The sequence below is a fragment of the Stegodyphus dumicola genome, chromosome 6 (assembly GCF_044657685.1).
Source record: "Stegodyphus dumicola isolate Sdum_Otavi_A_Nest chromosome 6, ASM4465768v1".
In the NCBI taxonomy this organism is placed as follows: domain Eukaryota; kingdom Metazoa; phylum Arthropoda; class Arachnida; order Araneae; family Eresidae; genus Stegodyphus; species Stegodyphus dumicola.
In genome coordinates this window covers 7885988-7913455 of record NC_140773.1, presented here as the reverse complement: position 1 = coordinate 7913455, position 27468 = coordinate 7885988, and the positions used below count along the sequence as shown (strand labels likewise).

Below are 27468 nucleotides of genomic sequence, written 5' to 3'. Positions count from 1 at the left end.
ATAAACGCACAAAATGATGATAATAAAAAGACAAAAAAGCTTTGTACAGCCATCTTGGTAATAAAAACGAATATCGATGAGGAAAGACTGAAAAAAAAATCTGATGTGTACACCACATGACTTCCTTGTACGGAATATTAAATTATACGCATTTTTTCTTGTATTTCATTTAAACTTATTAGATTGAATTAAACCTACTTCGCCGACAGCGCATAAACCACAATAGAATAAATGCATTCTTTAAAATTCACTTTGTTTACCATAGCGACACCCTGGCGCTAGGTTCACTTAACAGTATTATATTTCGTTCGTATTATAACTCAGAATGCACAAAATTTATATCATTTAAAGAATAGAATTATCTAATCATTGCCACATTAGAATGATGTATAAAAGAAATTAAGCAAGCAAAACAAAAAAGAAACAGTTTTTCACAGACGATTAAGTATTTCTCATTTAATTAATTCAGTTGTCACTTTGCGAGAAGGCAAAAATACATAAAAACTCAAAATATCTATATTAAAAATTACGAAGTAAATCTCAAACGCTTATTTTCTCGAAAAAATTCCAGAAAGAATTAAGCATGATTTAATTGGCAATAATAAATGAATGCGTTATCTTTGTTGTTGCGAAGCTAAGTTTCTTTAGATTGGCAACAAATCCACTAGTCTCCTGTTTAAAATGTAAACATCAATGCCCGCCATTAGAAAAGGCTTAGCGGCAATTAAACAACTTTAAAATTGCTGATAATTCTAAAAATATTGCACACAGATTTACTAAAGGCATAAAATCCTTAACCGGAAGATAAAAACAGCATAATTCAATCATTTTTAAAGCAAAAAATGTACAATTTACAAACATATAAGAGTAAAGAAACTAAGATCACTGAGCCGGGTAACAGAGTGGATATATATATAAATATATTTATATACGTTTGGTGCGGCCGATTGCAACCAAAACACGAGGTGCACATCTACATGTTATAGCAGTCCTATATACAAAATTTCAATGTTCTAAGGCTACTCGTTTTCGAGTTATGCGAGATACGTACATACGTTCGTACAGACGCCACGAAAAATTCTCTTCAGAATTCATTTTAAAGCAGTTTTATAATTTTTTTGAAGGAAAAGAGTCTTTTATTCTGTCCTTAAGTACAGATATCACGCAAAAGCATCGTTAAATTGCACTCGATAGCGGTCAAAATGGATATTTTCGTTGAAATATGCTGCCTGAAACTTTTCGCGATTACAATACTTCCTTTTTACTCCGTAGAAGGAAGTAAAAAAAAGCAGAAAAATGTATGCTGCATGAGACATTAGATTATTTCGAAGCACAAGAGATGAAAAATATGCACTGCCCCCTCATCGGGTCTCGAACCTCGGATCTCTCGAATTCGCGCCGAGCTTGCTGACCACTACACCCACGAAGACATGCTAAGTAGAGGGGAGGAATACTTTATAATGCGAACACTTAACACTGCGTAGATAATTCTAAGCTCATATTGTTATGATGTTTTTTAAAATGTTTCAGTCCAAAGGGCGTTAGCCTAGAAGGACTATTAATTTTGTTTTTGTCAATTTGCGTTGAAAGCTTTAAAAGGCTATATCGCTTTTCAAATTGTTGCCACCAAATTCTTAGAGTCTTTATTTAAAGAAATTAAATAATGATGAATCTGTATGAATGTGTGTATGTTTCTCGCATTGTGAAAAAACAATGGTACCTACAAACATCAAATTTTGAATAACGTAGTCTTCCACTCGAATAGGGTCATCTGGAAGCCCAAATTTGGAGTTTGTTTTATTATCTATTTCATATTTTATAAAACATTTAACGAATTTTTGATTAACAAATTCAACGTTTCAAAGCATTCCATTAACATTAACGTAGCGTGCATCTTCCAAGCACTGATATTTCATGCGCGTGGTTTCCCTACATTTCTTACTGATATTATGTTGGTAGCGCAGAGACTTTGCAATATACCGTCAGATAACGCAAAGACTTTGCAATATCTGACGGTATATAGCGTGGAATGACTATGAGTGTCTGTATCAGTTTTCAGATCCCGTTTTGAATCTCCCGGGAATAAACGCCCCTTTGGCAGCAATATAAAATCCGAAAGCCTTCAGATTTTTTTTTATTTTGCTGTTGAATTATGTATGACGTAAGTGTGAAGAAAATTATGCTTAATAATAAAGCTAAAAGTTTTTAAAAAATGGGTTAATAGAAGTGGAACTGCAGACTAGTAGACTGCGAGCTCAACAAGAGCGTAAAGAAACCTTAACAAACCCATTTGAGCCACAGTTAAAATCAGAAACCTTTCAGGTGTTGGTGTGTTGAGTTATGGCAAAGCACACGAGGGCTATCTGCCTAAGGGGAGGGATGCCTTCGTGGAGGACTTTCTAAAGGAAACTGGCTTTATTCTATAATATACTTGCGAATTACCCAAATCAAACAACTAAATAATAAAAACAAATTTCCTGTACATTTTTATCTCCAATCTTTAACCTTCCTCCATTAAAAAATATTCTGGAGAAACCGGTGTTATTATTTTATTGTATTATATTTTATTTTTATTTCTTTTTTTACCATCCTTTTTTTTCCCCTTTACAGTACTATTGTACTTTTTTTCGTTGGTGTTGTTAGTGCTATAACTGTCTTGTGTAAACCTAGAATTATAATTAACAAAACAAAAACAAAAAAAAGAAAGAAATGGTGTTTAATTTTTTCACTTTTTACTAATTAATAACTATAATAGAAATTAATTAATTAATTAAAGATTCAAAGCAGTATCCAAAATAAATAAATTCATCACTGTTATACAGTTTTCTACAGATGTTAAGTAAAAAGTGACAAATAAATAAACGGTTTTCCAGCAAAGCAAAAAAAAAAAAAAAGAAAGAAAGAAATGGTGTTTAATTTTTTCACTTTTTAGTGATTAATATATATAATAGAAATTAATTAATTAATTAAAGGTTCAAAGCAGTCTCCAAAATGAATAAATTCATCACTGTTATACAGTTTTCTACAGATGTTAAGTAAAAAGTGACAAATAAATAAACGGTTTTCCAGCAAAGCAAAAAAAAAAAAAAAAAAGAAAGAAAGAAATGGTGTTTAATTTTTTCACTTTTTAGTGATTAATATATATAATAGAAATTAATTAATTAATTAAAGGTTCAAAGCAGTCTCCAAAATGAATAAATTCATCACTGTTATACAGTTTTCTACAGATGTTAAGTAAAAAGTGACAAATAAATAAACGGTTTTCCAACAAAACAAAACAAAAAAAAAAAATGAAATTCTGAAATTTTTCAGATTTTAAATTACGTCCAAAGGGGCGTTTTTTTTAACGTTTTGAGTGTTACCTTTATTTATTAAATATCATGTTCTTTGCACTTAAACCATAAAATTCAGTTCAAGAGCAATATCGCAAAATAATGTTAAATATCTTTAGAATTTCCGATATACACAGTCTCGCGAGCTGGAGATAAAAGTATTTTTTTTTTCCATATAACGTTGCCATTTCTCGCTTTTAAAACATTGAGTTTGTAAATCAAAAATTCGTTAAAGTTTTACAAAATATAAAATCTATAATAAAACAAATTCCAAATTTGGGATTTCAGATGCCCATATTCGCAGTAGGATTTCGTCATTCAAAATTCGATGGCTCTATGTACCATTGTTTTATCACAATGCGAGAAATAGACAATCATTTATGCAGATTTTTCATTATTTAATTTCTTCAAATATAATGCAGGACTCTAACATTTTGTGGCAACAGTTTGAAAAGTGAACCGACGTTTATGAGTCCGACGCAAAATGCCAAAACGAAAGCAATAGTCCTTCGGGACTGAAATCCCTTTGGACTAAAAAAAAAAAAAAAAAAGAAAGAAAGAAAGAAATGGTGTTTAATTTTTTTCACTTTTTACGGATTAATAAATATAATAGAAATTAATTAATTAATTAAAGATTCAGAGCAGTCTCCAAAATAAATAAATTCATCACAGATGTACAGTACAGTACAGATGTTACATAAAAAGTGACAAATAAATAAACGGTTTTCCAACTGGCGACATGGTTTAAATGATATCGATCGCCTTCATTCTCCCTCTTACGCACTCATGCGTCTACGCACGCAAACCGTTAGCGCCTATTGTGCGAGGCATCGAACAAAAAAAGGCCCCTCAGTTTTGAAGTTGCTGGATATGTCGGTGAAGTGAAACCACTTGATGTCGCAATCTCGATGCAAGTGGTTTCACTTTCACTTACATACTTCACTTACATATTTCACTCGATACACTTAGCTCTAAAGGTCGACGAAGGATTTCCTGAGAACTAGTTGGCAATGAGAGAGATAAAGTGAGAGGTGCAGATACACTATTTCCCTTTCGTCTTACTTCGGCAGAGGAAACTGCTCAAGGTGTACACTTGAAAAATCGATAAAGCGGTGGGAATCAAGAATGGCGCTCGGAAAGATTTGCTTCCTTTTGACGATCGCTTGCATCCTGACACTGATTGCGGAAAATACGGAAGCCAGAGTAAGTTTGCGTACATTTTTATGAGATTTTATTCATGAGTAAGGTTATATTAAGTTATATAAAGTCAATGGGAATTAATTCCCATTGACTTTATGTATGCTTGTAAGATTAGGTTTTATAGGTATCAGCTTTGGTAAGAGATTTCTTCGAAAATTTCACGATTAGCTTATAAATATTCATTTCTGTAGCTCTTTTTTCAAGTTATTGTAAATATTTTTTAATATAAGGGTGTTTCTTGATACACCTGTTTAAAATTTTGTTTATTATTTAAATTAACACCTATTACTTTTCCTTCTAGTCAAAATCATAGCATTAAATCGCTCATTATTTTATGTCAATTTGAATACGTATAAAAGACCCTTTCAGTATGAATTATATTAGATTGTGTTTTATCTTGTTCGCGCATAAAAAAAAAAAAAAAAAAAAAAAACCTTTTATATCAGTAATACCATTAATGATAACATAAAGGTTATTTAAAGCAAGTTTATTAGCAAACAACGCCAATAATAATTTATTTAAATTGCACATTATGTAAGTATTAAAAGAAACTATTTAAATACAAACTCTAAAACAGATTTTTAAATTAGCTTTTGAAACATATTCATATTTCATAAACTCTTAATAATTACACCAAACTACCAACCTAATAGTTACCACATATTTAAACACCAAACGTGTAGTGCAGAGTAAAAACTTTTAATAAAGAGAAGTATAAATGCAGAGACTTTTGTTTTCAGAATAAAACATATGTAAATTATATACTTGATTCGAATGTTCTGATCATTCATTTTGTTTAAAGATTTTATAGTTATAAAAGTAGATCTAAGTAAAGAAATTTAGCTTATGTGTTCTCTATAATTAAGCAATATTTTATTTCAGTTACTGCTTCATAATTTAACGTTTCATATTTTGAAGTTTTTTTTTTTTTAATTCAAAATAAGCAATTGGGTTTAATTAAAAAATAGTATTAAATAGTTAAACTCAGTTCCCCCCAAGAAGATCTTAAATTAGCTATTGGTTATGAAGTTATGGATTTTATTTATTTTTTTAAACTGTCTTTACCTGTTAATATGAATACTGGCTATAATCCCTTTAATATACCTCACATGACATCTTTCTTACGATATATGAATTTCAGGTAGTTTTCTTAGTACTTTATATAAGTATTCTGCAAATTTCTTTGCATATTTCAGTTTATTAATTAACGTTTCATTATATTTATGTATTATTTTCTTGCTAGGATTTAAAAAATAACTAAAACGTTTTATCCCGTGCATTCACCTTTTTAAAAAAGTAATATTCGAATAAAAGTTACGAAACTTTCCTGCAGTCTTAGTCTGGTGCTCTACTGCGTAAACAATACTTCCGAGAGAAGTATAGAATTACTTATGGACTCTTAAAATGAATGGTACATGTGTCTCTGGCACGTAGGAAGTCTTGGATGGTGAAAAGAGACAAAACTTTTAATGGAAAGCCATTTTTCGTTATCGACAATCACATGAGATCAGCTTTTTTCTGGTCTTATTTTTTAGCACCTTGAAAAATTTAAAATACCGAAACTTTTATCTTTTTAATATAAGACATATTTTGAGGTACTATTTTGGCCTTCATCACAGTCTTATGAATAGAAATAAGGTAATAGATTCAATCTCTTACTTAAGTTTCACGTAAAGTTAAGTAGTCAGTAATTAAACTGATAATCATTTTAAATTTTTATCACAAATACAATACCGTAAGATACAATAACTTTCAATAAGAAAAATGGGTACTATTCGGTTCTGAGGGCCGTAAAAAATCGCCAAACTATTGTTGATGCCAATGCTACCAAAAATAATTGCGGCAAGAAAGGAAGTATAATAGTGTTACGAATTTGGTATTTAAAAAGCAAATGTTAGTTCAATTATAAATTAAATGGTTTTATTTCTCGCGCAGTGCAGCGCGTGACGAATATTAAAAGAAAGCTAAGCCGGAAAATTGAAAATACAAGAGCGCGTGCATTAAATAAATAAATAACTCTTTTTCATTTCGAGAAAGTACTGGAAAATTCTAGCGCGTGATTTTAAAATGTTATAAAAGGAGGAAAACATCTCAGTTCGTAGTAGTTGCTTAGTTTGTTGTTGTTTAGAAAACTACTGTTGTTGATTGTAGCGAATTCGCGGATTAGCGTTCTTTAGCTGTTTTGAATTACGTTCTATTGACATTTGAGTAGTTAAAAGAAAACTACTGTGAGATATTGTAATACTGCATGATAATTTGAGAAAATTTAAGCATTTTTGTTGTGATAATAATAAATTTTTGTTCATTTTTCATCGGACTTGTGCATTCATTTCATAACGAACCCGTACGCACGCAACAATTTTTGGTGTCAGAAGTGGGATTTGAATGCCAATAACAAGAGCGATGGAAGAACAATTGAGACAGCTCATTAGTGCTTTTGCTGCATTCCAAGAAAAGATGGAAGCTGGCCAAGCATCATTTAAGGAAGAAATGAAATTGGGCCAGGAATCCGTTAAGGACGAAATGAAAGCCGTTCAAGCTGGTCAAGAAGAAATGAAAAGAGAAATTACTTGCATAATAGAAAATAAATTTGAAGCTATGGAAGGCAGAATTGACGCAGTTGAAAATAAAGTTGGACATATTGAAGAAAGAGTTTCTTCGGTGAAAGAAGAAATAGAAGAAAGAGTTTCTTCTGTAAAAGAACAAATTGATGAGAGAGTTTCTGCAGTTGCCAAAGAAATGGATACTTTAAAGAAATTCGTAGCGTCGGCAGGGAGCAGGAGTGATGATTTTAAATTCTTACCAATGCCTGCTCGTCCACCTCTGAAGCTATCCACATATGATGGGAAGACCTCCTGGCAGGTGTATAAGACACAATTTTCTATCGTGGCGGATGCGAATGGATGGGATTCCCAAACTAAGGCCTGTCATCTCGCCGCTTCTTTGAGAGCAGACGCAGCGGATATCCTTCAGACTCTTCCCGAAAACAAAAGGTCAGATTTCGAAGCTCTGTCCGGCGCCTTGGAGCTGCGCTTTGGGGAGAAGTGTTTAAAAGACTACTGCAGGCTCCAATTAAAATCTCGTCAACAGAAGCCTACCGAAACACTTCAGGAGCTCGCCATGGATGTTGAAAGGCTGTCTCACCTCGCCTTTACGGAGTGCCCGAGAGAAACGAGGGAAATCCTGTCGCTGCAATATTTCATCGATGGCATCCGGGACCCTGAAATACAGAAAGCACTGCGAATGGCGGATGTAAAAGATTTAAAAAGCGCTCTAGTGTACGCCATGAAGTTCGAGGCAGCCCAGGAAGCAACTAATAGAGATCGCTACCCAGTTAGAGCTGTGCGAGTCCATGAGCCAGTGGATCAACTGATGGCTCGTTTAGATGATTTAGCCAGACAAGTCGATGCTTTGATACGGAGTAGCAGTGAGAACAAAGTAGCTGTAAGCTGTTGGAGATGTGGTAGTGAAGGTCACCTAAGACGGAATTGCAGAACACCCCAGGGTACGGAATATAAAGCAGATGATTTTACCAGACAAGTCAGTGGCTTGAGACGGAACAGAAGTGAAAAGAAAGTAGTTCTAAAGTGCTGGAACTGCGGAGTTGAAGGCCACATACGAAGAAACTGCAAAACACCCCGAGGTACGGAAAATAACACCATTTCCCAACAACGACGCAGTAAATAAATTAGTGACCATATCGAGGAACGGAGGTTGCCAGATAATGAAAAACCTTGTTTTAAAGCGCTTAAAATTTATACAGTGAGTGGCAACAGTAACGGACTGTCCATTAATGGGAATATCGATGGAGTTCCTTGCAATATGATCATTGACACAGGAGCTAATGTTACCATCATTAGGAAAGATTTAGCTGAACAGTTTAAAGATAAACTTATTTGGACGCCATCCTGTGTTACCCTTCAGACTGCGTCTGGTGATAAGATCAACATAACTGGGAAGTTAAACGTAAACATCACGTTTGGAAGTGCCGCCTACCATCACACGGCTTATGTGGCGGATATCACAGATCCATGCATACTCGGATTGGACTTTTTAAGGAAATACAATTTTACCTTAGACTTGAAAAACAACAAACTGCTTTCAGGATCTGAAGACATGACTATCCATCCTATGAAGGGATCCTCACCTGGAAATGCCGACGCTTTGTCCGAAAGAACCAGCTCGAGAAACAGCCGAAATCATGCTAGGGTCGAAAAGAAACACCAGACTACCAGCTATTCTCCATCTCAGATGCTCTTCGGTCGAGACATTCGTCTGCCTTGTGACCGCCTGTTTCATCGCCGTACGGATGCGCCTTCATCGCCTGAGGAACACATCCAAGATGTCAAGGCCCGTTTTGAAGTGATGCACCGTTCCGCACGAAAGCGAGTGAACTTGGCGACGGAGAAAGTGAAGACCAGATACAACGCGAGAGCTACTGGACATAGATTCAACAAAAGAGACAAGGTGTGGTTGTGGAACCCGATTCAAGGAAAAGGACTCAGTCCTAAACTACAGTCACCTTCGGATGGTCCATGTAAAGTGCTGAACAGACTGAATGACGTCTCCGTAAGTCTTCGAACTCTAAACCTAAAGTCGGTCATTACGACAGGTTAGCTCATTACTATGGCCATAGTACATAATGTAAATAATTGTAAATAGTATAAGACCATGGTCCTTTTTGTTTTTTAAATGTGTATTTGATTTGATTTGTATTTAGTATTTGATTTGTATTTAGTATTTGATAGCATTTGATTTGTTCAAGTTAGTTATTGCATTTATTGTTCATGTTGTTTGATATTGTAATGTAATGTTTATGCCACAGTTGTAAGTTTAGCTTCCTATCCAGGGATTGTACTGCCCGGGACGTGCAGTCCTTGGGAAGGGGGCAGTGTTACGAATTTGGTATTTAAAAAGCAAATGTTAGTTCAATTATAAATTAAATGGTTTTATTTCTCGCGCAGTGCAGCGCGTGACGAATATTAAAAGAAAGCTAAGCCGGAAAATTGAAAATACAAGAGCGCGTGCATTAAATAAATAAATAACTCTTTTTCATTTCGAGAAAGTACTGGAAAATTCTAGCGCGTGATTTTAAAATGTTATAAAAGGAGGAAAACATCTCAGTTCGTAGTAGTTGCTTAGTTTGTTGTTGTTTAGAAAACTACTGTTGTTGATTGTAGCGAATTCGCGGATTAGCGTTCTTTAGCTGTTTTGAATTACGTTCTATTGACATTTGAGTAGTTAAAAGAAAACTACTGTGAGATATTGTAATACTGCATGATAATTTGAGAAAATTTAAGCATTTTTGTTGTGATAATAATAAATTTTTGTTCATTTTTCATCGGACTTGTGCATTCATTTCATAACGAACCCGTACGCACGCAACAATAGTAAATAACTATTTAAGATTGATGTTTTTATTTAGATGAAAGGTTAATTTCATATAATACTTTTTTATTATTATAATTTATATGAAAAAGGCTAAACATGACTGAATGGAAGCATAAGAGTCAATAACTATTTCAGATCATTATTATAATTTATATAAAAACTGCTAAACATAACTGAATGGATGCCTGCATCGCTATTTCGCTACCGATTTATCGCTAAAGCATAATTTCATCTCGTTGGTTGTTCAAACGTAATTTTCTATAATGAATGATGCCTTTTCTTTGAAAATATTCTCGGTAAAGTGCAGAATCGCTCACTTATTTGTTTGCCGCTTTTTACAATTGGTCAAAACAATTGGACTTTTGTCAATTTTCTTTTACTTTTTAAGTGGAAATAGGGTGATGAGTACATAGATAAAGCCATGTGTGTGCACATTTCTGTGCAATTCTGGGATTTTTTTAAAGTGAAAATAGGTCGATGTGCACATGGACACCGAGTATGTGCAATTCTTAAAAACGCGTCAAACAGTGGGTAATTCTGCACTTTACCCAAAATTCTATTGCCGAGTTTTCGTCATGGCCAATTCCCAAATTGTTAAATCCATGGGATATGAAAAAAGGATTTAAAAATTAAACTAGTATTTCAATGGCGTCTTAAGAAATATAGAACTCCATAAACTTACTTAATCTGAAATCAGCGCGTACGCTAGATTTGGCGCTCTGTTAAATGGGCGCGTTTGCTAGATTTGGCACTTTTGCGCATACATTTTCGCTGCAATTTTTTACGGTACTCAAAACTGAATAGTACCGAAAAATGTATAGAAGTATTTCTGCTATAATTTTCTGTAAAAAGCTTCTATATTTTGACTGAAAACTCTCATTGAAATACGCAAAATGATTATTATTAATTGCTTATTGAAATTCATATAAAAGTGTATAGAGCCCTTTCGCAAAATGAGTAATCTACGCTTTTGTTACAAGTTAAACTTCAGACTAAAATATTTCAGATCTGTCCGTTGTAGATAACAAGCGTCAAACAATTTTCTGCTGAAAAATAACGTACGATAACTAACGGTATTGTTAAATTAAATGTGTTATTATCTCTTATAACTCAGCTTTTGTTTTAAAAATAAATATTCTCAGTAAAAACTTTTAAAGTGTAACTCTCAGTAAAAACTTTATTCTACGTTATTCTTCGTTTTGAACTAGCTATTTTCGTACTTTCTTCCAATTGTAAATTGAATATGAATCAGTTTTCCTTCGATATTCCTTTACAAAATAGCATTTATAAATCTGATTAAAAATGAAAATAACTATTGTCTAATTTAAAAAGTCAGTAATTTTTATATTTTTGTTTTAATTGCATTTATCTCCGTTCTTCACCTCTACTTTTATATGTCCGATGTAGAGGATTATCAGTGTGTTATATATTAACAGTACGAAACGTGGTAAATCTTTGGATTATGGCAACTTGGCGATTTTTTGGCGAAAATTTGGCGACCAATCCTGCTACATTAACCTGCTAGTTTTTTTTTTTTTTTTTTTTTTTTTTTTTTTTTTTTTGACGCCATTTTGTGTTTACGAAGTAAAGGCTTTTTTTTTTTTTTTTACTCAGCATTTTTTCCAACAATCTGCTAGCCGAATTACGCTTATGCTAGAACTTTTATTGAACAAAAGTGCTTAATCATGACGAAGATTAGGTGCGAAATTGTGAGAAAGTGCAGAATCGCCCACTGCTTGGCGCGTTTTTAAGAATTGCACATACGCGGTATCCATGTACACGTCGACCTATTTTCACTTAAAAAAAATTCCAGAATTGCACAAAAATGGCATTGCGCACACTCTTGACTTTATCCATATACACATCGACCTATTTTCACTTAAAAAGTCAAAGAAAATTGACAAAAATCCAAATCTTCTTACTCTTGTAAAAAGCGCCAAACAAATAAGTGGGCGATTCTGCACTTTAGCAGCGAAATTGTTTCTAAGTGCTTATTAGCTAAAATCACGATCTGAATTTTCCTAAAAATGTCACATTACATGTCTCATGATCTCTCATTTCTCTGAGACAAAATAATCTGTGATTCGAACTGTGTACTTCTCTGATTATTGCTAAAGTCCTAGCTAGTAACCTTTATCGCCTTGCCAAAATGTCTCCAAACTACCTGTTACCATATTCCAAAGATTAGCCCATTAAATTTCTTATTGTTCAAGGTTCATGGTTTTAAATTAACGTTAATTAAAAAAAGAACGCAGCAAGAATTTGAAAAGCATATACATAAAACAATTGTCATCCAAAAACAACAATAACAGCCGTTGACTGAATCATAAATTCAAGGACGTTCAAAACTATGATTAGAAGTTGCTTTTATTTAATTTTATTTACTGAGCGAAGTTGTATTGTGCCTTTTCTTTCGTCTGCAATGTGCCTTTTCTTTGAACTGGCAACGGAAATTAAATTTGCGAAGCCTCTTGAGGAAAATGTGGGCGGTTAAAGAAAAAGCCATTTAAAATAAGACCGGGAAAAAAGGCGAATCTGCTGCGATTCTTGATAACTAAAATGGCTTTCTATAAAACGTTTCGTTTCCTTTTCACCATCCAAGACGACCTCCTGCGTGCTAGTGCCATAGCTATCATTTATTCTATAACTTCATAAGGAATTCTATACTTCTCTCGGAAGTACTGTTTAGGCAGTAGAGCCCGAGAATAACGCTGCAGTATCGCAGTCAAAGTTTTGTGACTTTTATTCGAATATTCCTTTTTTTTTAAAACAACCGTACCACGGCATAAACGCTTTTAGATATTTTTTAAATATTATCAAGAAAAGCAAATTTTATTTGAAATGCAAAAAATAATAAAATTTTAATTGATAAACTGAAATGTGCAAAGAAATTTGCTGATATTATATAAAGTACTAAGAAAATTACTTGAAATTCTTGTTATGGGGAGCTACTTGAGATATACTTGAGACTGTTCTGTCTATTTCGTCACGTATAGTTTTAAACTGATCACATATTAGCAAACTGTTACTTGTATGAATATAAGACGTGGAAATTGTATGCATCTGAAAACGTGTAAGCGGGTAAAATTTAGGTACGAGGGAAAAAAAAAAAAAAAAAACAGTGCGATTACGTTTAACTCTTAAAAACTCTACATTCAGAATAGTATCACATGCAAACTGAATCTCGGTTTACCATTTCATTTATTGTTATTACAATTTAAAACTTCCTATTTGATTTCTGCGTCGGCGGATTTTTTTTTTGTTACCAACGATTTATATTTTAAAACTGTACGTACATTTTTTTCAGGCATTCCTTTCGATGCTTCTTTCTATGCTTCTTTCTATGCAGAAGTAATGATTGAGGATTTTCCCTTTCCGATTAATCATGTTGCTTATGTTGGACTTGGAAATTTCAATACCACGAATTTCGCAACTTTTTTGAATTCTAATCTTTGGAATATGGTAACAGGTAGTTTGGCGACATTTTGGTAACGCGATAAAGGTTACTAGCTAGGACTTTAGCAGTGTACATGGATAAAGTGAAGAGTGTGCGCAATGGCATTTTTGTGCAATTCTAGGATTTTTTTTTAAGTGAAAATTGGTCGACGTGTACATGGATACCGTGTATGTGCAATTCTTAAAAACGCGCAAGCAGTGGGCGATTCTGCAGTCTCCCAATTTCGCACCTAATCTTCGTCATGATTAACCACTGTTGTTCCATAAAAGTTCTAGCATAAGCGTAATTCGGCTAGCACATTGTTTGAAAAAAATGGTGATTAAAAAAAAATGGCCTTTACTTCGTGAAAACAAAATGGCGTCCAAAACAAAACTAGCATGTTGCTGTAGCAGGGTTGGCCGCCAAAGTTTCGCCAAAATATCGCCAAGTTACCATAATCCAAAGATTAACCTTTTTGAATTATGGAATAAGAACACTCCTCTTCGGAAAGCGCAAAAATATATCCTCCAATCCACAACTTGTTTACATGCAACATTTTGAAAGAAGAAAAATTTAAAAGCAGCAGATGATATTTCTCACTTAAAAAAAAAAAATTTGCCAGAAATTTTTATTTCAAAACATTTGCTTTTTTTTTAATTCTTTATCGAAATCGTTCGAAAAATGCGTAAATAACCTCTGTATTAGAAATGTTACTCAGCTTTTCGGACATTATTAATAAATATTGGAGTCCAGTGTTGCGGTTGTTCATGATTTAGACCGTGCAAATAATTCAACCTATGCAACCAAATCACAAGTGATCATCTTTTAAATAAGCAAGCTTTTCAACAAAAATTAATATATTTTCTCATTTCGTTTGAGTTAAACTCCCGAGGTTTGCTACTAGTTTTCAAATTCTACTTTTTCTTAAATATCAAGATTAATTAAATATGGTCTGCAAAAGTATTTGGTCCCATCAGTGGCCGAGCGGTAAAGACCGCTGAATACTGACAGTTCGAGGTGGGTTCGATTCTCGGCGAAAGGATGGAAGCATGGTTAGTTTTAGTGTGTTTTTCCCATGTGTAACTTGAGCCATTTTTCCGAAGAAAGTTTTCCTCGAAAACAACCCTCCTCTTAGGCAGATACCCCTTGCGTGTTTTGCCATATTCTAATAAGCCGGTAATAACTCTGTAAAAAATATTTGTAAGCAAAATTTGGATTTTGTCTGTGTTGTTCTTGTTTCGTGTCAAACAGCTTTCTACAGAAAACTTCGTGTCAAACAGCTTTCTACAGAAAACTATCTGTGTCGACGTAGTCGATTGGCCGCTGTGTTATTCTTGTATTTATGAACTGTACTCCTATTTTCAAAGTGAGTGTTCTCGATGAAAAGTTCATAAAGTGTATTATTCTGGGTACTTCGATACTATCGCAACCACCTTGACGCAATTTGACGATTTAAGAAAAAAAATGGTAGTTTCAAATCGTAAGAAGTTATTTATTTCATATTATACATGTTATCATGTACATATTTAATTTTACTTCAATAGTATTTATCCCGGAAAGCATTTTATAAAATTACTTACAAATGGTATCTCCCGCATGTAATTATTCCAGTCTACGGCAATCTTACCAGTCATTTTTAATTCTTCCAAGCAACATTTAACACTCGTTAATGATTTACTCCAGCAGTATAGTATATAGGCCCACCACCGGCCGAGCGGTAAAGTCGCTGAACACTGGTAGTTTAGGTCCGAGGTTCGAATCCTGCAAACGGGCTGGCTGCATGGGCGTTTCCGTGGTTTTCCTCATGTATAACGTGTATGCAAGCCAGTTCCTCTTAGAAAATCCTCCACGAGGGCATCCTTCCCTTTTGGCAGATAGCCCTTCAGGCTTTCTCGTAATTAATAAACCAAACCAGCAGTATATAAATCTGACTACTGCAGTTTAAAGGACCGTTGCATGTTCCGACGTGTTCGTTGCACATTTTCACGTTGCATTTCCAAATAGGTTATCCAATTACATCATCATCATATGGGAAGCTGAACATTCCTGCAAAAATTTCACGGAACTTTGTTCATTTGCGAGCAAATCCCACAAGCTCATGTTTCAAAATTCAGCTGAAGACCAAAAATATCGCAATTTCCCATTACAGCTTCTAATACAACTAAAACAGCATGTACGAAAATGGCGACTTTGCTTGGTGAAATTTGCAGTTATCGGTATGGTTACTTGAAGAATTGTTATGCGCATGGTTGCCACATTTTGGCGACTTCAACAAGGCGGTTGCGATAATACCAAAGTCCCCTATTCTATATAGACATTTTTAGTTGAAATAACTAACCTAAGATACATATTTTCTACATTTAGAATAAAAATTGTACACTTTTCTAAACGGCGGAACATTTTCTCCCTGGAATTATTGTGGAGGCGAATTGAGACTTATAATAAATATATTATATTATTGAGAATTATATCTTTCTACTGAAAATTGTTTGGCGCATATTTGACCTGTAATGCTAAAGATCCCAAACTTTAAATACAATTCATTCAGACTGTTATTAAAAAAATTATGAAATGTTATTCAGAATCATAGGAAATAATATCATTTAAGATATACTTGGTATTTCATGTATCTATTATGCTGCTTATGAATTCAAAAGAACTTTAAAGATATCCTTTTTATGCCCAGCAAAAAAACACCACTAAGTTGTAAAAAGTACTTTTTACAACGCCTACCAACATAAATTACTTGTAATGTTGTTTCTTCAGAGCTATTAACTGAATGGACAGTTTCTAAAATTACTAGGTCAAGTCGTTTCGGCTAATCTTTCGAATATGGTAACAGGTAGTTTGGCGACATTTTGGTAAGGCGATAAATGTTACTAGCTAGGACTTTAGCAGTGTACATGGATAAAGTGAAGAGTGTGCGCAATGGCATTTTTGTGCAATTCTGGGATGTTTTTTAAGTGAAAATAGGTCGACGTGTACATGGATGATACCGTGTATGTGCAATTCGTAAAAACGCGGCAAGCAGTGGGCGATTCTGCACTTTGTCCCAATTTCGCACATAATCTTCGTCATGATTAAGCACTTTTGTTCCATAAAAGTTCTAGCATAAGCGTAATTCGGCTAGCAGATTGTTGGAAAAAAAATGTTGGAAATGTTAAGTAAAAAAAAAATTCCTTTACTTCGGAAAAACAAAATGGCATCCAAACAAAAACTAGCAGGTTGCTGTAGCAGTGTTAGTCGCCAAATTTTCGCCAAAAAATCGCCAAGTTACCATAATCCAAAGATTAACCGTAGTTTCTTAACAAAGCTGTTACAGTAAAAAGACACAAGACTACAGCCCTTTTTCAAGTATGAAATGGTTAATAGTCACTACTTCTGAATCATTTTTTGTCCAAAAGACAGGTAACCAGAAGAATGAAAGCGCGAAACTTGCTTGAAAACATTTTAATTAGTAGAGAAACTAATATTTGCGGTTAAGAAATATTAGTAAAACAGGCATGTAATAAGACATTTATGCTGTTTATAAACCTATATTTTATACGAGTAATTGGGCCTAATATACTGTGAACGTGGGTAATTCGCATCAAGATTGATTTATTCTCCATCAATTTGAAAAAACATTCTTAACTCTTTGGCTTATTTATTAATTGCTGGTTTAGATCTGGCCACCATTAAAAATATTTAATGGGTCTTAACGTATTAACGCAACCACTTTACTAGAAGTCTCTAAATTTTCACGATGTGTTAGATTCTAGCAACTCACAAGAATCCTTCAGTGAAGCAACGCCGCCATTTTCATATGCATACTTGTTTGTTGTATTCCAAGTTCCAAAGGTTTTTATAAACCAATTGTGACTTTTTTGCCTTAAATTACTTTTAAATTATAAGCTTGTGGAAATTGCTACCAATGGAAGAAACTGCTGTAAAAGTTCTGTGGGAATAATGAATTTTTGCAAAAAATTTTCTAAAGAGAACATTTCTTAGATAGCTGGAATTCCTTGATGCTTTTTTAAGAACATGTTTTCTTTTCATTTCTTTATGTTTTTTACCGTTTTACGATACATATTGATAGTTTGGGAATCTTTCAAAAAAAGACGCAAATGCCACCATGTTGCACCCGATACATTTTCATCTGTAAGAAATCGCCAAATTTTATAAAAGTGATTGCGTTAATACGTGACTGCCATTTTATCATTTCTACAAGAGAATGAGAGCGGGCAATGTAGCTTAACGAATTTCTTTCGTTCTCTTATTATATCACGATGACTTAAAATGTCAATGTACTTCTGGAAATTAGAAGAATCAGTTTCAGAATATCTCAGTGATTTGCAGCATTTTTGTTGCTATAATACGCTCGATTTGAGGAAGGTCACTGACCAATTAAAAACTGACATTACAACAGAAATATTAAACGGATGTCACTAAATCCATTCTGGAAAATGTACCAGACGGAGCAACGATGAAAACTCAAACGGAAAAAAAATTCTCGATTAGTTAGTTTGTAGGTAAAATAATTGGCCTTTTGCCGCCCAAACGGTATAGTGGTTAACGTCGCTGACTACCGTGCTGAGGCCCACCAGCGGCCGAGCGGTAAAGTCGCTGAACACTGGTAGTTCGGTCCAAGGTTCGAATCCCGCGAATGGGCTGGCTGCATGGGAGTTTTCGTGTTTTTCCCCATATGTAACGTGTATACGAGCCAGTTTCCCTTAGAAAGTCCTCCACGAAGGCATCCCTCCCCTTAGGCAGATAGCCCTTGAGGCTTTGCCATAATCCCACACACACACACTACCGTGCTGAAGGGCTCGGTTCGAATCCCGAAGAAGGCATGGATGTTTGTAAATGTATAGTGTGGGTGCGGCACTCTAAATGTCGGCACTCTAAATATGCGGCGAGCCGAAAGTCCTTTCGTGTGGTTTGGTGGAAAGGGAGAGTGGTGGGAGACTCTCGGACCCGCCATCCCCCCGAGGGGCTTTTCATCAAATTTGGGGAGCGGAACTGAGCCAAATTGCACTGTCACCCGAACGATGCTCAAGGCTGTTGCCAACGGCAAGCGCCAATCTAGAGCTCCTTGCCAAAGGGAAATTCGGGGGCTTGGACTGACTTCCTCAGAATAAGCGAATGTAAGCAGCTACTAAACCAACAACATAATTGCCTTTTTGTTTCGCAATAAAGCTTTTGGTGATGCATTTTTACTTTTACTTCCATTAAATAAATATAGTTCCAATTACTTAATCAAAAGCAATAAAACTATTATTATTAATAGAACTTTTCTTATGCAATGTCTTGAAACTTTAATACAAAGATTCAAAATAAGAAAATTTTATTGTTACTTTTTCTACTTATGACTGATTTCAAACAGTAAAGATTTTAGATATATTTCATCTATAGCTATTGTTTCCCTGTACTGTTTAACATTTAGAGTCAATAGGACATAAAAAGAAACTCACAGTTGATGAAAAACAAGGTCTTTTGCGTAACCTTGAGAAGAATTCGATATAAAAAATGACGGTAGCCCTCATTATTTCAACTCTAAGCTGCCCTCGGCAGTTAAAGGTTTACCTTGAAAAAGATCGGTTCTTTTCTCGTAGATAGTTTTAAGCTTGATAGGGCACTTGAAAGAGATTTCACACGTTTATAATTTAATTTAAAGTCTTTCTAATTCTGATATTCCATACGGTTTGTCAAATAAGTATTCGGCTTTGCTAATCAATGTCTTTAAAATGATACAAAAATATAGTTCTGATTATTTATTAACCTTCTTTTATTGTAATCTTTATTAAATTCTATAGTAGTCATTAAACACAAAATCATATTTGAAAAAATTAATTTAAGTGGAATAAAAGCGACTTTTTTGTTAACAACCTGTCCAAAACGTATTCGACTCTGACCACTTGTAAGTCGTTTGAAGGGTTACAAATTTTAAATTAATCCTTGAAGGCATTCTTAAATGTTCTAATAGTTTTGCCCTAAGGCTGTTTGAAACTTCTGTGCCTGAATCATACTCATTTCAGCAATGTTATACGGAAAATTTAAAAATGTCTCAAAGAGGAAAATAAACTACAACTGAAGAAAAGAAAATTATAATTAATATGAGAAAATCTGGAAACATATATGAGAAAATTTCTCAGACTATTAAATGGTCACTCTCGGCTGTAAAATATGGAGTAAAAAGGTATCTGGAGTCAACAAATTTTGTAAACAGGACAAGAAGTAGATGATCAGAAACGTTGACCAGGATGATAAATGATACAACAAGTTAAAAACAACAAGTTAAAAACAACAAGTTAAAAAGGATCCTACATTTAGTGGTTCAGATTTGAAACTATTAATTAAAAAAGAAGTTTCTATCCAAGCTGTAAGAAGTGCTTTTAAAGATTTTGGTTTAAGACGATCACCTCGAGGGGAAAAAAAGTCTGATATCAGTATAAAGAAAAGACCATCATTTCTAAACAAAAATATGTAAATGAGCCCCCAGACGTTTGAAAAAGAATTTATTTAGTGACGAAAGTTAGTATAATTTATCTGAAGCAGTTAGTAATCTTTAAAATTTGAATTTGAATTGAAGGATCTTTGACCAGCGGTAAAGCATGTCGAACGTTTTGTTACTGTTTGGGGATGCATGTCTTATGCAGGTGTAGAAAAACTACATTTTATCGATGGTATAAAGGATCATAAAATGTATATTAATACTTGAAAGCAAATTTACATGCTAGTTCTCAATTTACGAGATTATCAACAACACCACAGGTAACGAGAAAGAAGATAAACTGGCAAAATAGGCTCGTGATTTCAACATTAATAGTTAAAAAATACCACCCTTTCGCACGTAAATGCTATAGCCAAATTAAGATTGAAGGAACATTAGATTTCGATAAAACATCAGTTCTATAGCATCAGTGGAGATCGATTTATAACTAAAACCACAGTCAGACTTAGAACTGGCCATTACAGAAGATTGAAAATTAGTTGGCAGAGAGAATAGGAAAACTTTCAGAAGCTATGAAAACTGCCCGGACACTGCATTGACAACTGCGTACATTTTTGATTTACCGGCCGTTCTTGCTGAATTATTAAAACCTTGGGTATTGTTTACTGGACCGAATCTCTACGATGATAACATTTTGCCAGATCGCAAGAGCTGCCATCTTCGTCCATGGCATTATTTGAATAGGCTTCATCTTAAACACGAAAGCAACAACATACAGGGGTTGGACAAAAATATGGAAACACCTTTAAAAAAACATGTTTCTTTGCTTAATATGGTGTAGGAAATCCGTTGGCATCCAAAACAGCTTGCAGTCTTCTCGGAATGGATAAATACAGTTCCTGTATGTTTGCCAAGGGAATATTATACCATTCTTCCTGCAAAACGATGGCAAGTTCAGATAACGATGTTGGCGGTGGATAACGAGAACGCACTTTCCGTTCCAATGTAGACCACAAAGGTTCGATAATATTCAGGTCTGATGACTGTGGTGGCCAGGGGAGATGGGACAACTCATCCTCGTGCTCAGAAAACCAGTCCTGGACAATGTGAACTGTGTGAACAGGGGCTTTGTCGTCTTCGAAAACACCATCACCATCGGGAAACAAAGTTTGTACCATGGGATGAACTTGATCGGCCAAAATGTTCACATAAGTCTTGGCAGTCATGTGCCCTGACACAATTATCATGGGGCTAGCAGAGAACCACGATATGGCTGCCCAAACCATAACAGAACCCCCGCCATGTTTCACTCTTGGCAACAAGCAGTCTGTATTATAGACTTGAGATAGCGTTCTCCAGACGTAAACTCGGCCAGAAGTGGGAAACAATGTGAAAGAAGACTCGTCAGACCATATTACTCGCTTCCACTGCTCTATAGTCCAGGCTTTATGACTTAAACACCACCTTTTCCTGTTACGGGCATTAGCATCACTGATGAGTGGCTTCTGAATTGCAGCACGGCCAGCAATTCCCTGTTTATGAAGCTCCCTTCTAATTGTTTTGGTACTCACAGGGTTCGGTAACACAACATTCATTTCAGCAGTAACTTTTGCAGCTGTGGTCTTCTTATTTTTCGTCACAATTGCCCTTAATGATCGTCTGTCACGATCACTCAGGACACACTTTCGTCCGCGCTGTGATTTAGCAGATGATGTTTTTCCGCTTTTCAAATATGCGGAATAAATCTTCGATACAGTACCTCTTGAAACACTAAACAGCTCGGCTACCCTGCTTACGGAAGCACCTACCATACGTGCTCCAACAATTTGCCCACGTTCGAAGTCTGTTAACTCTGACATAATGCAATGACAACCTCACATAACAGTACTTCGACAACAACTGAACTGTTTAGCACATTTACGAAGTTGTATAGGTGGTGTCAGTAGTCAAAAACGCCAGCGCCACCTACATATTTCATTAAAATCAATCTTTATTTTCAAACATGCATTTCACAAGGTGTTTTCATATTTTTGTCCATCCACTGTAGTTTCATTACAGGTTTTGTTTTTTCTGTTGCTTTTTAACTTCTGAAAATTAATTAAGAAGAATAAATGCTCCATGTTTGATAGTCATTTGGCAAAATCAACGAAGCAGTGACTGTAATATTTCCAACAATTTACAAGGCTGACTGCATGAAGTTTTAGTGAATTTTTTTCTTTTCCTCTTGTGTAAGAGAAAATTCGTGATATTTTTGCTGATAAAATCCGGCACGAAATCGGATTTCCCGAGACAACCTTTAGCTGTTCTTTGTTAAAATAAAATCCCAGTTTAAGCAAATATTTAATGGTTTCAAAAAAATGTGATGGTTTGTGAAATCTGATAATATCAAAATAACACAAAGGAAAGTCTGGTGACTAAATCTTACATGAATGCAGACCAAATCTCAAATCTCAAGTGGTATTTACCTAATCTTTTGTTTTAACTATGATATAAAACAGGATCAACATTGTAGTTTTTATCAAAAAGAAATACCACTCTAAATGTGCAGCATTTATCATATACGATTTGTTTTATCTTTGCTATTTTTAGCAACAGACAGCTGATTAAACTTCGAAGTAGTCACACGCTTCAACCGAAATTTGATGACTTTTATTTTTAAATACAATTTGACACCATACAAAATCAAATTCCGTAAGCTGTATGAACCCTATGCTTCCTTCTTACGCTTATTATTAAAAACTAGCATTCTGTCCTAAATGAAAAGATAATATTCTATGCACTTATTAAAAAATATTCTTTTTTACACATACTTGCCATCAATTTCGTTTTATCTGGAATTGTTACTTACTGTTAGGCAAGATTTGTAGAAGGCAAATTTATGCACTAAATAGTGTATTATAATAAGTTGTTTGCATGATATTTCCGTGACTTTGCTCATGTGTAATGTAACTACATGCCACTTTTCCTTGGAAAATCTTCCACGAACGCAACCTTAGGTAAAGCTGCCAATGACTAGGTAAAGCTGCCAATGACGCAAGGTAAAGCTGCCGCAAGGTAAAGGAGGTGCCGCAAGACTGACGCAAGGTAAAGCTGCCAATGACTTAGCGCCTAAGGCAGTCATGTCGAGTTCTCTTGCTAGCGAACAAGCAGGCGGCAGAAGACGTTTGTGATTTTACCCGAGTGTGATGTGAATACGAGCTAGATTCTCCTTAAAAAGTACTTCACGAAAGTATCCTTCGCTTGGCATATCGCCCTGCGTGCTCTTAAATTAAATCGGTTAGCAATGCTTAAACAAGAAACTTGCGTGCATTGCCTAAATGAATTAATCAATCGCATAAGAAGAGTGCTAAATATCAAATCTCCAAGAATTAACTTTGAACATTCACAATAAATTTCTGATTATGCTGTAGTGTCATTGGGTTAACTGGAAGCAGAAAAGATGAAAAATATGCAACCGCCTTCGCCGGGAATCGAACCACGGACCTCTGGAATACCGGCCCAGCGTGCAGAACCACTACACCACGAAGGACGCTAGGAAAGTGAGAAAAATACCTTATAATGCAATCCTAAAAATAGTAATTCAGCCAAATTTGACAGAATTGAACCCTCGACAAATCATCTTCAGTCATCAAATTGCAAAATACTGATCATAAAATCATAGTTAATAGGATCAAATCATCAATTTGATCTGCTATTTGAGATAAAGAAAAGGTATGTGTAATAGTCACTCATCGCTAAGATAGCATTCGTAGACTTTTACATCATACATAGATATTTCGCTGTCTTAACATATTTTGAGGTAGTTTGGTGGGGGCCACCAGCGGCCGAGCGGTAAAGTCGCTGAACACAGGTAGTTCGGTCCGAGGTTCGAATCCCGCGAACGGGCTGGCTGCATGGGCGTTTTCGTGGTTTTCCCCATGTGTAACGTGTATACGAGCCGGGTTCCCTTAGAAAGTCCTCCACGAAGGCATTTCCCCTTAGGCAGATAGCCCTCGAGGCTTTGCCATAATACACACACACACACAACATATTTTGATATCAATGAAACTGAGTTGAATGACACAGGATAAAAGGTACTTTATCAATCAATATATTTTGTCTGAAAAGAGGCCAAGTGGCTGAACTTGAATATCATTGATATTTTGTCCGGACAGCTGAACTTGCATAAATCTTTCATTTGTGTTTAACCAAGCAAAATAAATACGTCTTCTACAAAACTTTCTTGCTATTTAGCACATAACAATCTTTAGCAACCAAGATATCATCAGTAATTATTAGTAACTTGCCCCGCTTTCTGTTCCTAGTGGAAGGCAAGAAATTTCTAATGTGTAATACTAACAGGTAAAGGTGCACGAACACGTATTGCCCCAATACCTTAACCAGCTAGAGTATGAAAAACCATACTCTCTTTCCTAAGAAAGATTGGAGTTATACATCGGAGTTATTACATTTAAACATAAGAAGATAATTACATAATATAACACAAATGTTGAGTATACTCATTAAAGTATTGGATTACGTAAATACATTAGAGTTAAATTTTTGCATTAGGCATATTGAACTACGAATTTTGCATTTTTATGTAAGTATAACATATAAACATATGGGATTTGATTTTGCTAATATACTGGGAATCTGATTCTTGTTATGTGAGGATATTTGTTACAGTTAAGACTGTACTCAGCTCAGATCTTTTAGTCCAAAGTTCATAAATAAAGTTAATGGGCTCAGTACAGTATGTTTGATTTTTGAAGCATTCCTCATATGTAACGAGAATACAAGCCAGTTTTCCTTAGGCATGCCTTCCTTAGACATGCAGATAGCACTTGTGATTTTTGCCATAAACAAATATGCCAATTGACGCATGTCATTAACCCTTTGCGGCACAGTGTATCCGGTCTGGAGACACCTAAACATTTTCCTTCTATACGCACAGAAAATTCAATAAAAAAGGATTTATAGGTTACTATAGGTTTCTCTGAACCTTCTTCATTTATGCCTACCAGCGGCCGAGCGGTAAAGTCGCTGAACACTGGTAGTTCGGTCGGAGGTTCGAATCCCGCGTACGGGATGGCTGCATGGGCGTTTTCGTGATTTTCCCCATGCGTAACGTGTATACGAGCCAGTTTCCATTAGAAAGTCCTCCACGAAAGCATTCCTCCTCTTAGGCAGATATCCCTCGAGGCTTTCCCATAACCACACACACACACCCTCCTTTATTTATGTTTAATTCTTTAAGACCCTAATTTTTCAAAGAAAACTTCTAGATTACTTTAGGGTATAAAAAGAACTGTTTGAAAAGAAATGTCTATGTTATTTTTTTGGCTGTATGCTAATCTCCTTATTTTATATTAGTTTTAAATTTTTACCTTTAAATCTTGCCTAAAATCAAACGGCGAACCCTAGGTGTGCCCAGACCGGGCTCATCGATCATCTAGGACAACTGAGAGTCTGTATTCTTTGTTTCTCCGCATCTCATCGGTCAGTTCATTGACAACAATGCTCGTTTCAGCATTTTGTTCAGTTCGTTTCAGCATTTTCAGCACTCTTTTCGAAGCTCTATTCAATCGGTGTGCCCACTTTGGGCACACCTACATAATTAAAAGATAAGTGCTGTCTTCACAAAAATTTACTTGTGTACTAATTAGACTTACTAGGCCTAATTAGACTGCGTACCTTTTTTTTTTAATCAAAACTCCAACTTTATAAGGTAGCGTTCCGGAAAGCGTTAAACAAATTTCCTCCTTCAGAGAAAGGGTTAGGCCTTGCTTATTTTTTAACTGCGAATTAGATTTCTCCCCATGATCTCCCATAAGTGCTCAGTCGGATCAAGTCTCTAAAGGAGCTGGTAAGGCCCATATCACACGGCGTTTGTTTCACACGAACAACTATTTCGGACAATTTTTCTGCCTGCTTTACTATTGAAAGAAAGACGTGCGACTTTTTCCTTTCTTTCCAAAAAAATTGCAAGTTGTTCGTTTTCAACCAATCAGCTATCAGCTTCGAATGCTATCACTTTGTTTGTAATGGGGAACCAGTTTCCCCTGCGTTAACCCCCAAAGCGATATGTGGTGATTGGCTGTTGTGACAAAGCAGAAAAATTGTTCCAAACAGTTGTTCTTCCGAAACAAACCGACGTGTGATAGCAGCCTAAGTCTCCTCGTTGTCTAGATCCCGGCATTCGTTTATTGTACTGGCTCGGATCTGTACTTTAACAGTCGCGGCCCGGGGGATAAAAACACAAGCCTGGCAGTTCCAAAACATCGAGGGAAGATCGTATTATTCCTTTGGACCAAAGGGGATTGATGGAGCATCGAAACGATGGACTCTGCGTTCCTGTCGCTCTCCTGTATGTACCTTGACCTGCTACGATTGAACTTCTGTTTACGCCTTCCATGTTTTAGGCCCCTCCTTCCTGCCAAGCCTTTCCTCGGGATTTTACCTTCGTCTGTACTCTCCATGTCATGCGCCGTTCCGGCAAAAGTTTCATCAAACCGGAAACATTGCGTTACAACTGCAATACTCCGGCAATAGCAACATTGATTGATTGAATTGATGCTAAGTCACCAAACTAGGGATATCGGTAGCGGTGTAGCAACTGGTTCCTTGTCCACCAAATTCCGTGTAATTCTCCGTGTGGTGGAGCGGCCCGTTTAATACTGGTGAGCAGCATCATTGACGACTAGTCAGATCTCCAGGCCAATAAGGCCGCCCCCGTCATGAGACTCGAGAACTGGGAGTGTTAACCTCGCGGACTAGGGTTGAACTAGGTGTAGAAAAAACCTAAGACGTCTGTCTCCGGCAAGTATGGGATTGGCGGCAGAAAATGATAACAGTAATGTTCTCCAAAGCGGCATATTGCCTGATTTCTTACTTCCCGCTTAATGCGGAGGATTGTAGAATGAGGAGTGGGCCGTGTCATATTCTAGATTAATGAGACGGTATGCGTAACCAAAGAGTCCTCGCTGTCTAGTAGATTCTACCCTATTATGGTTCAACTAGACGTTTTGGAAAGAAAAGAAAATAGCATTTAGTAACTTTAAAGAAGAGGTCGCCTGTCATGTGGCTATTGTTAAGAGCTTGAAATTTCAATATAAGTTCATTAATCATGCTATTGCCTTAGACCAAGACCCTAGCACTACTATAACTATCTTTGTGTATTTTTCTTCTAAACCTTTTCTCACCAGATGAAATGGCGTGTAGAATCGGACTTCTGACTGAACAAAAATCTCATCGAAGAACCATTCGTATTTACGTATCATCCCATCAACCGTGAAAATGCTACGAAGCAGAGCAAGATCAGTTATGCATAAGCGTGAAATCGTAACGCGTTCATAACATCTGCGGCTTCGTTTAGTGTAACCCAGATGATTATCGATAAGCTACGCTATCTTTTGTTTTTGTAAACAAGGATTTAGAATACTTGCTGTATTCTTTTTCTTGTATTTTGGAACTCTTGACCTGCTTACTACAGAACAGCAGGTAGTGGATTATTTTTAATGTTATGAGTGTTATGAGACCTTACCATCAAAAACGTGTGTATTTAATGGACATGAAATGGTCAGCTAACAAAACAGTAATAGACTTGGAACGGGAACTTTGTACTCCAGCATTCTAAACGAAGCTTCCGAATGGCCTAATAAAATAGAACTCATCGAAAGCCCTTTTATGAAGTG

At 35.4% G+C, this 27468-nt stretch overlaps 1 protein-coding gene across 1 annotated transcript in view; it reads left to right on the top strand.

Moving 5' to 3' along the window:
* Nucleotides 1-4190: 4190 nt before the first annotated feature.
* LOC118196472 (gamma-interferon-inducible lysosomal thiol reductase-like) overlaps nucleotides 4191-27468 on the top strand; it is a 77722-nt gene continuing 54444 nt past the window's right edge. Inside the window, exon 1 of the mRNA XM_085818032.1 lies at nucleotides 4191-4535. Within this exon, the coding sequence (XP_085674158.1) occupies nucleotides 4458-4535 (78 nt within the window). The 5' untranslated portion in view covers nucleotides 4191-4457. The remainder of the gene's footprint in view (nucleotides 4536-27468) is intronic.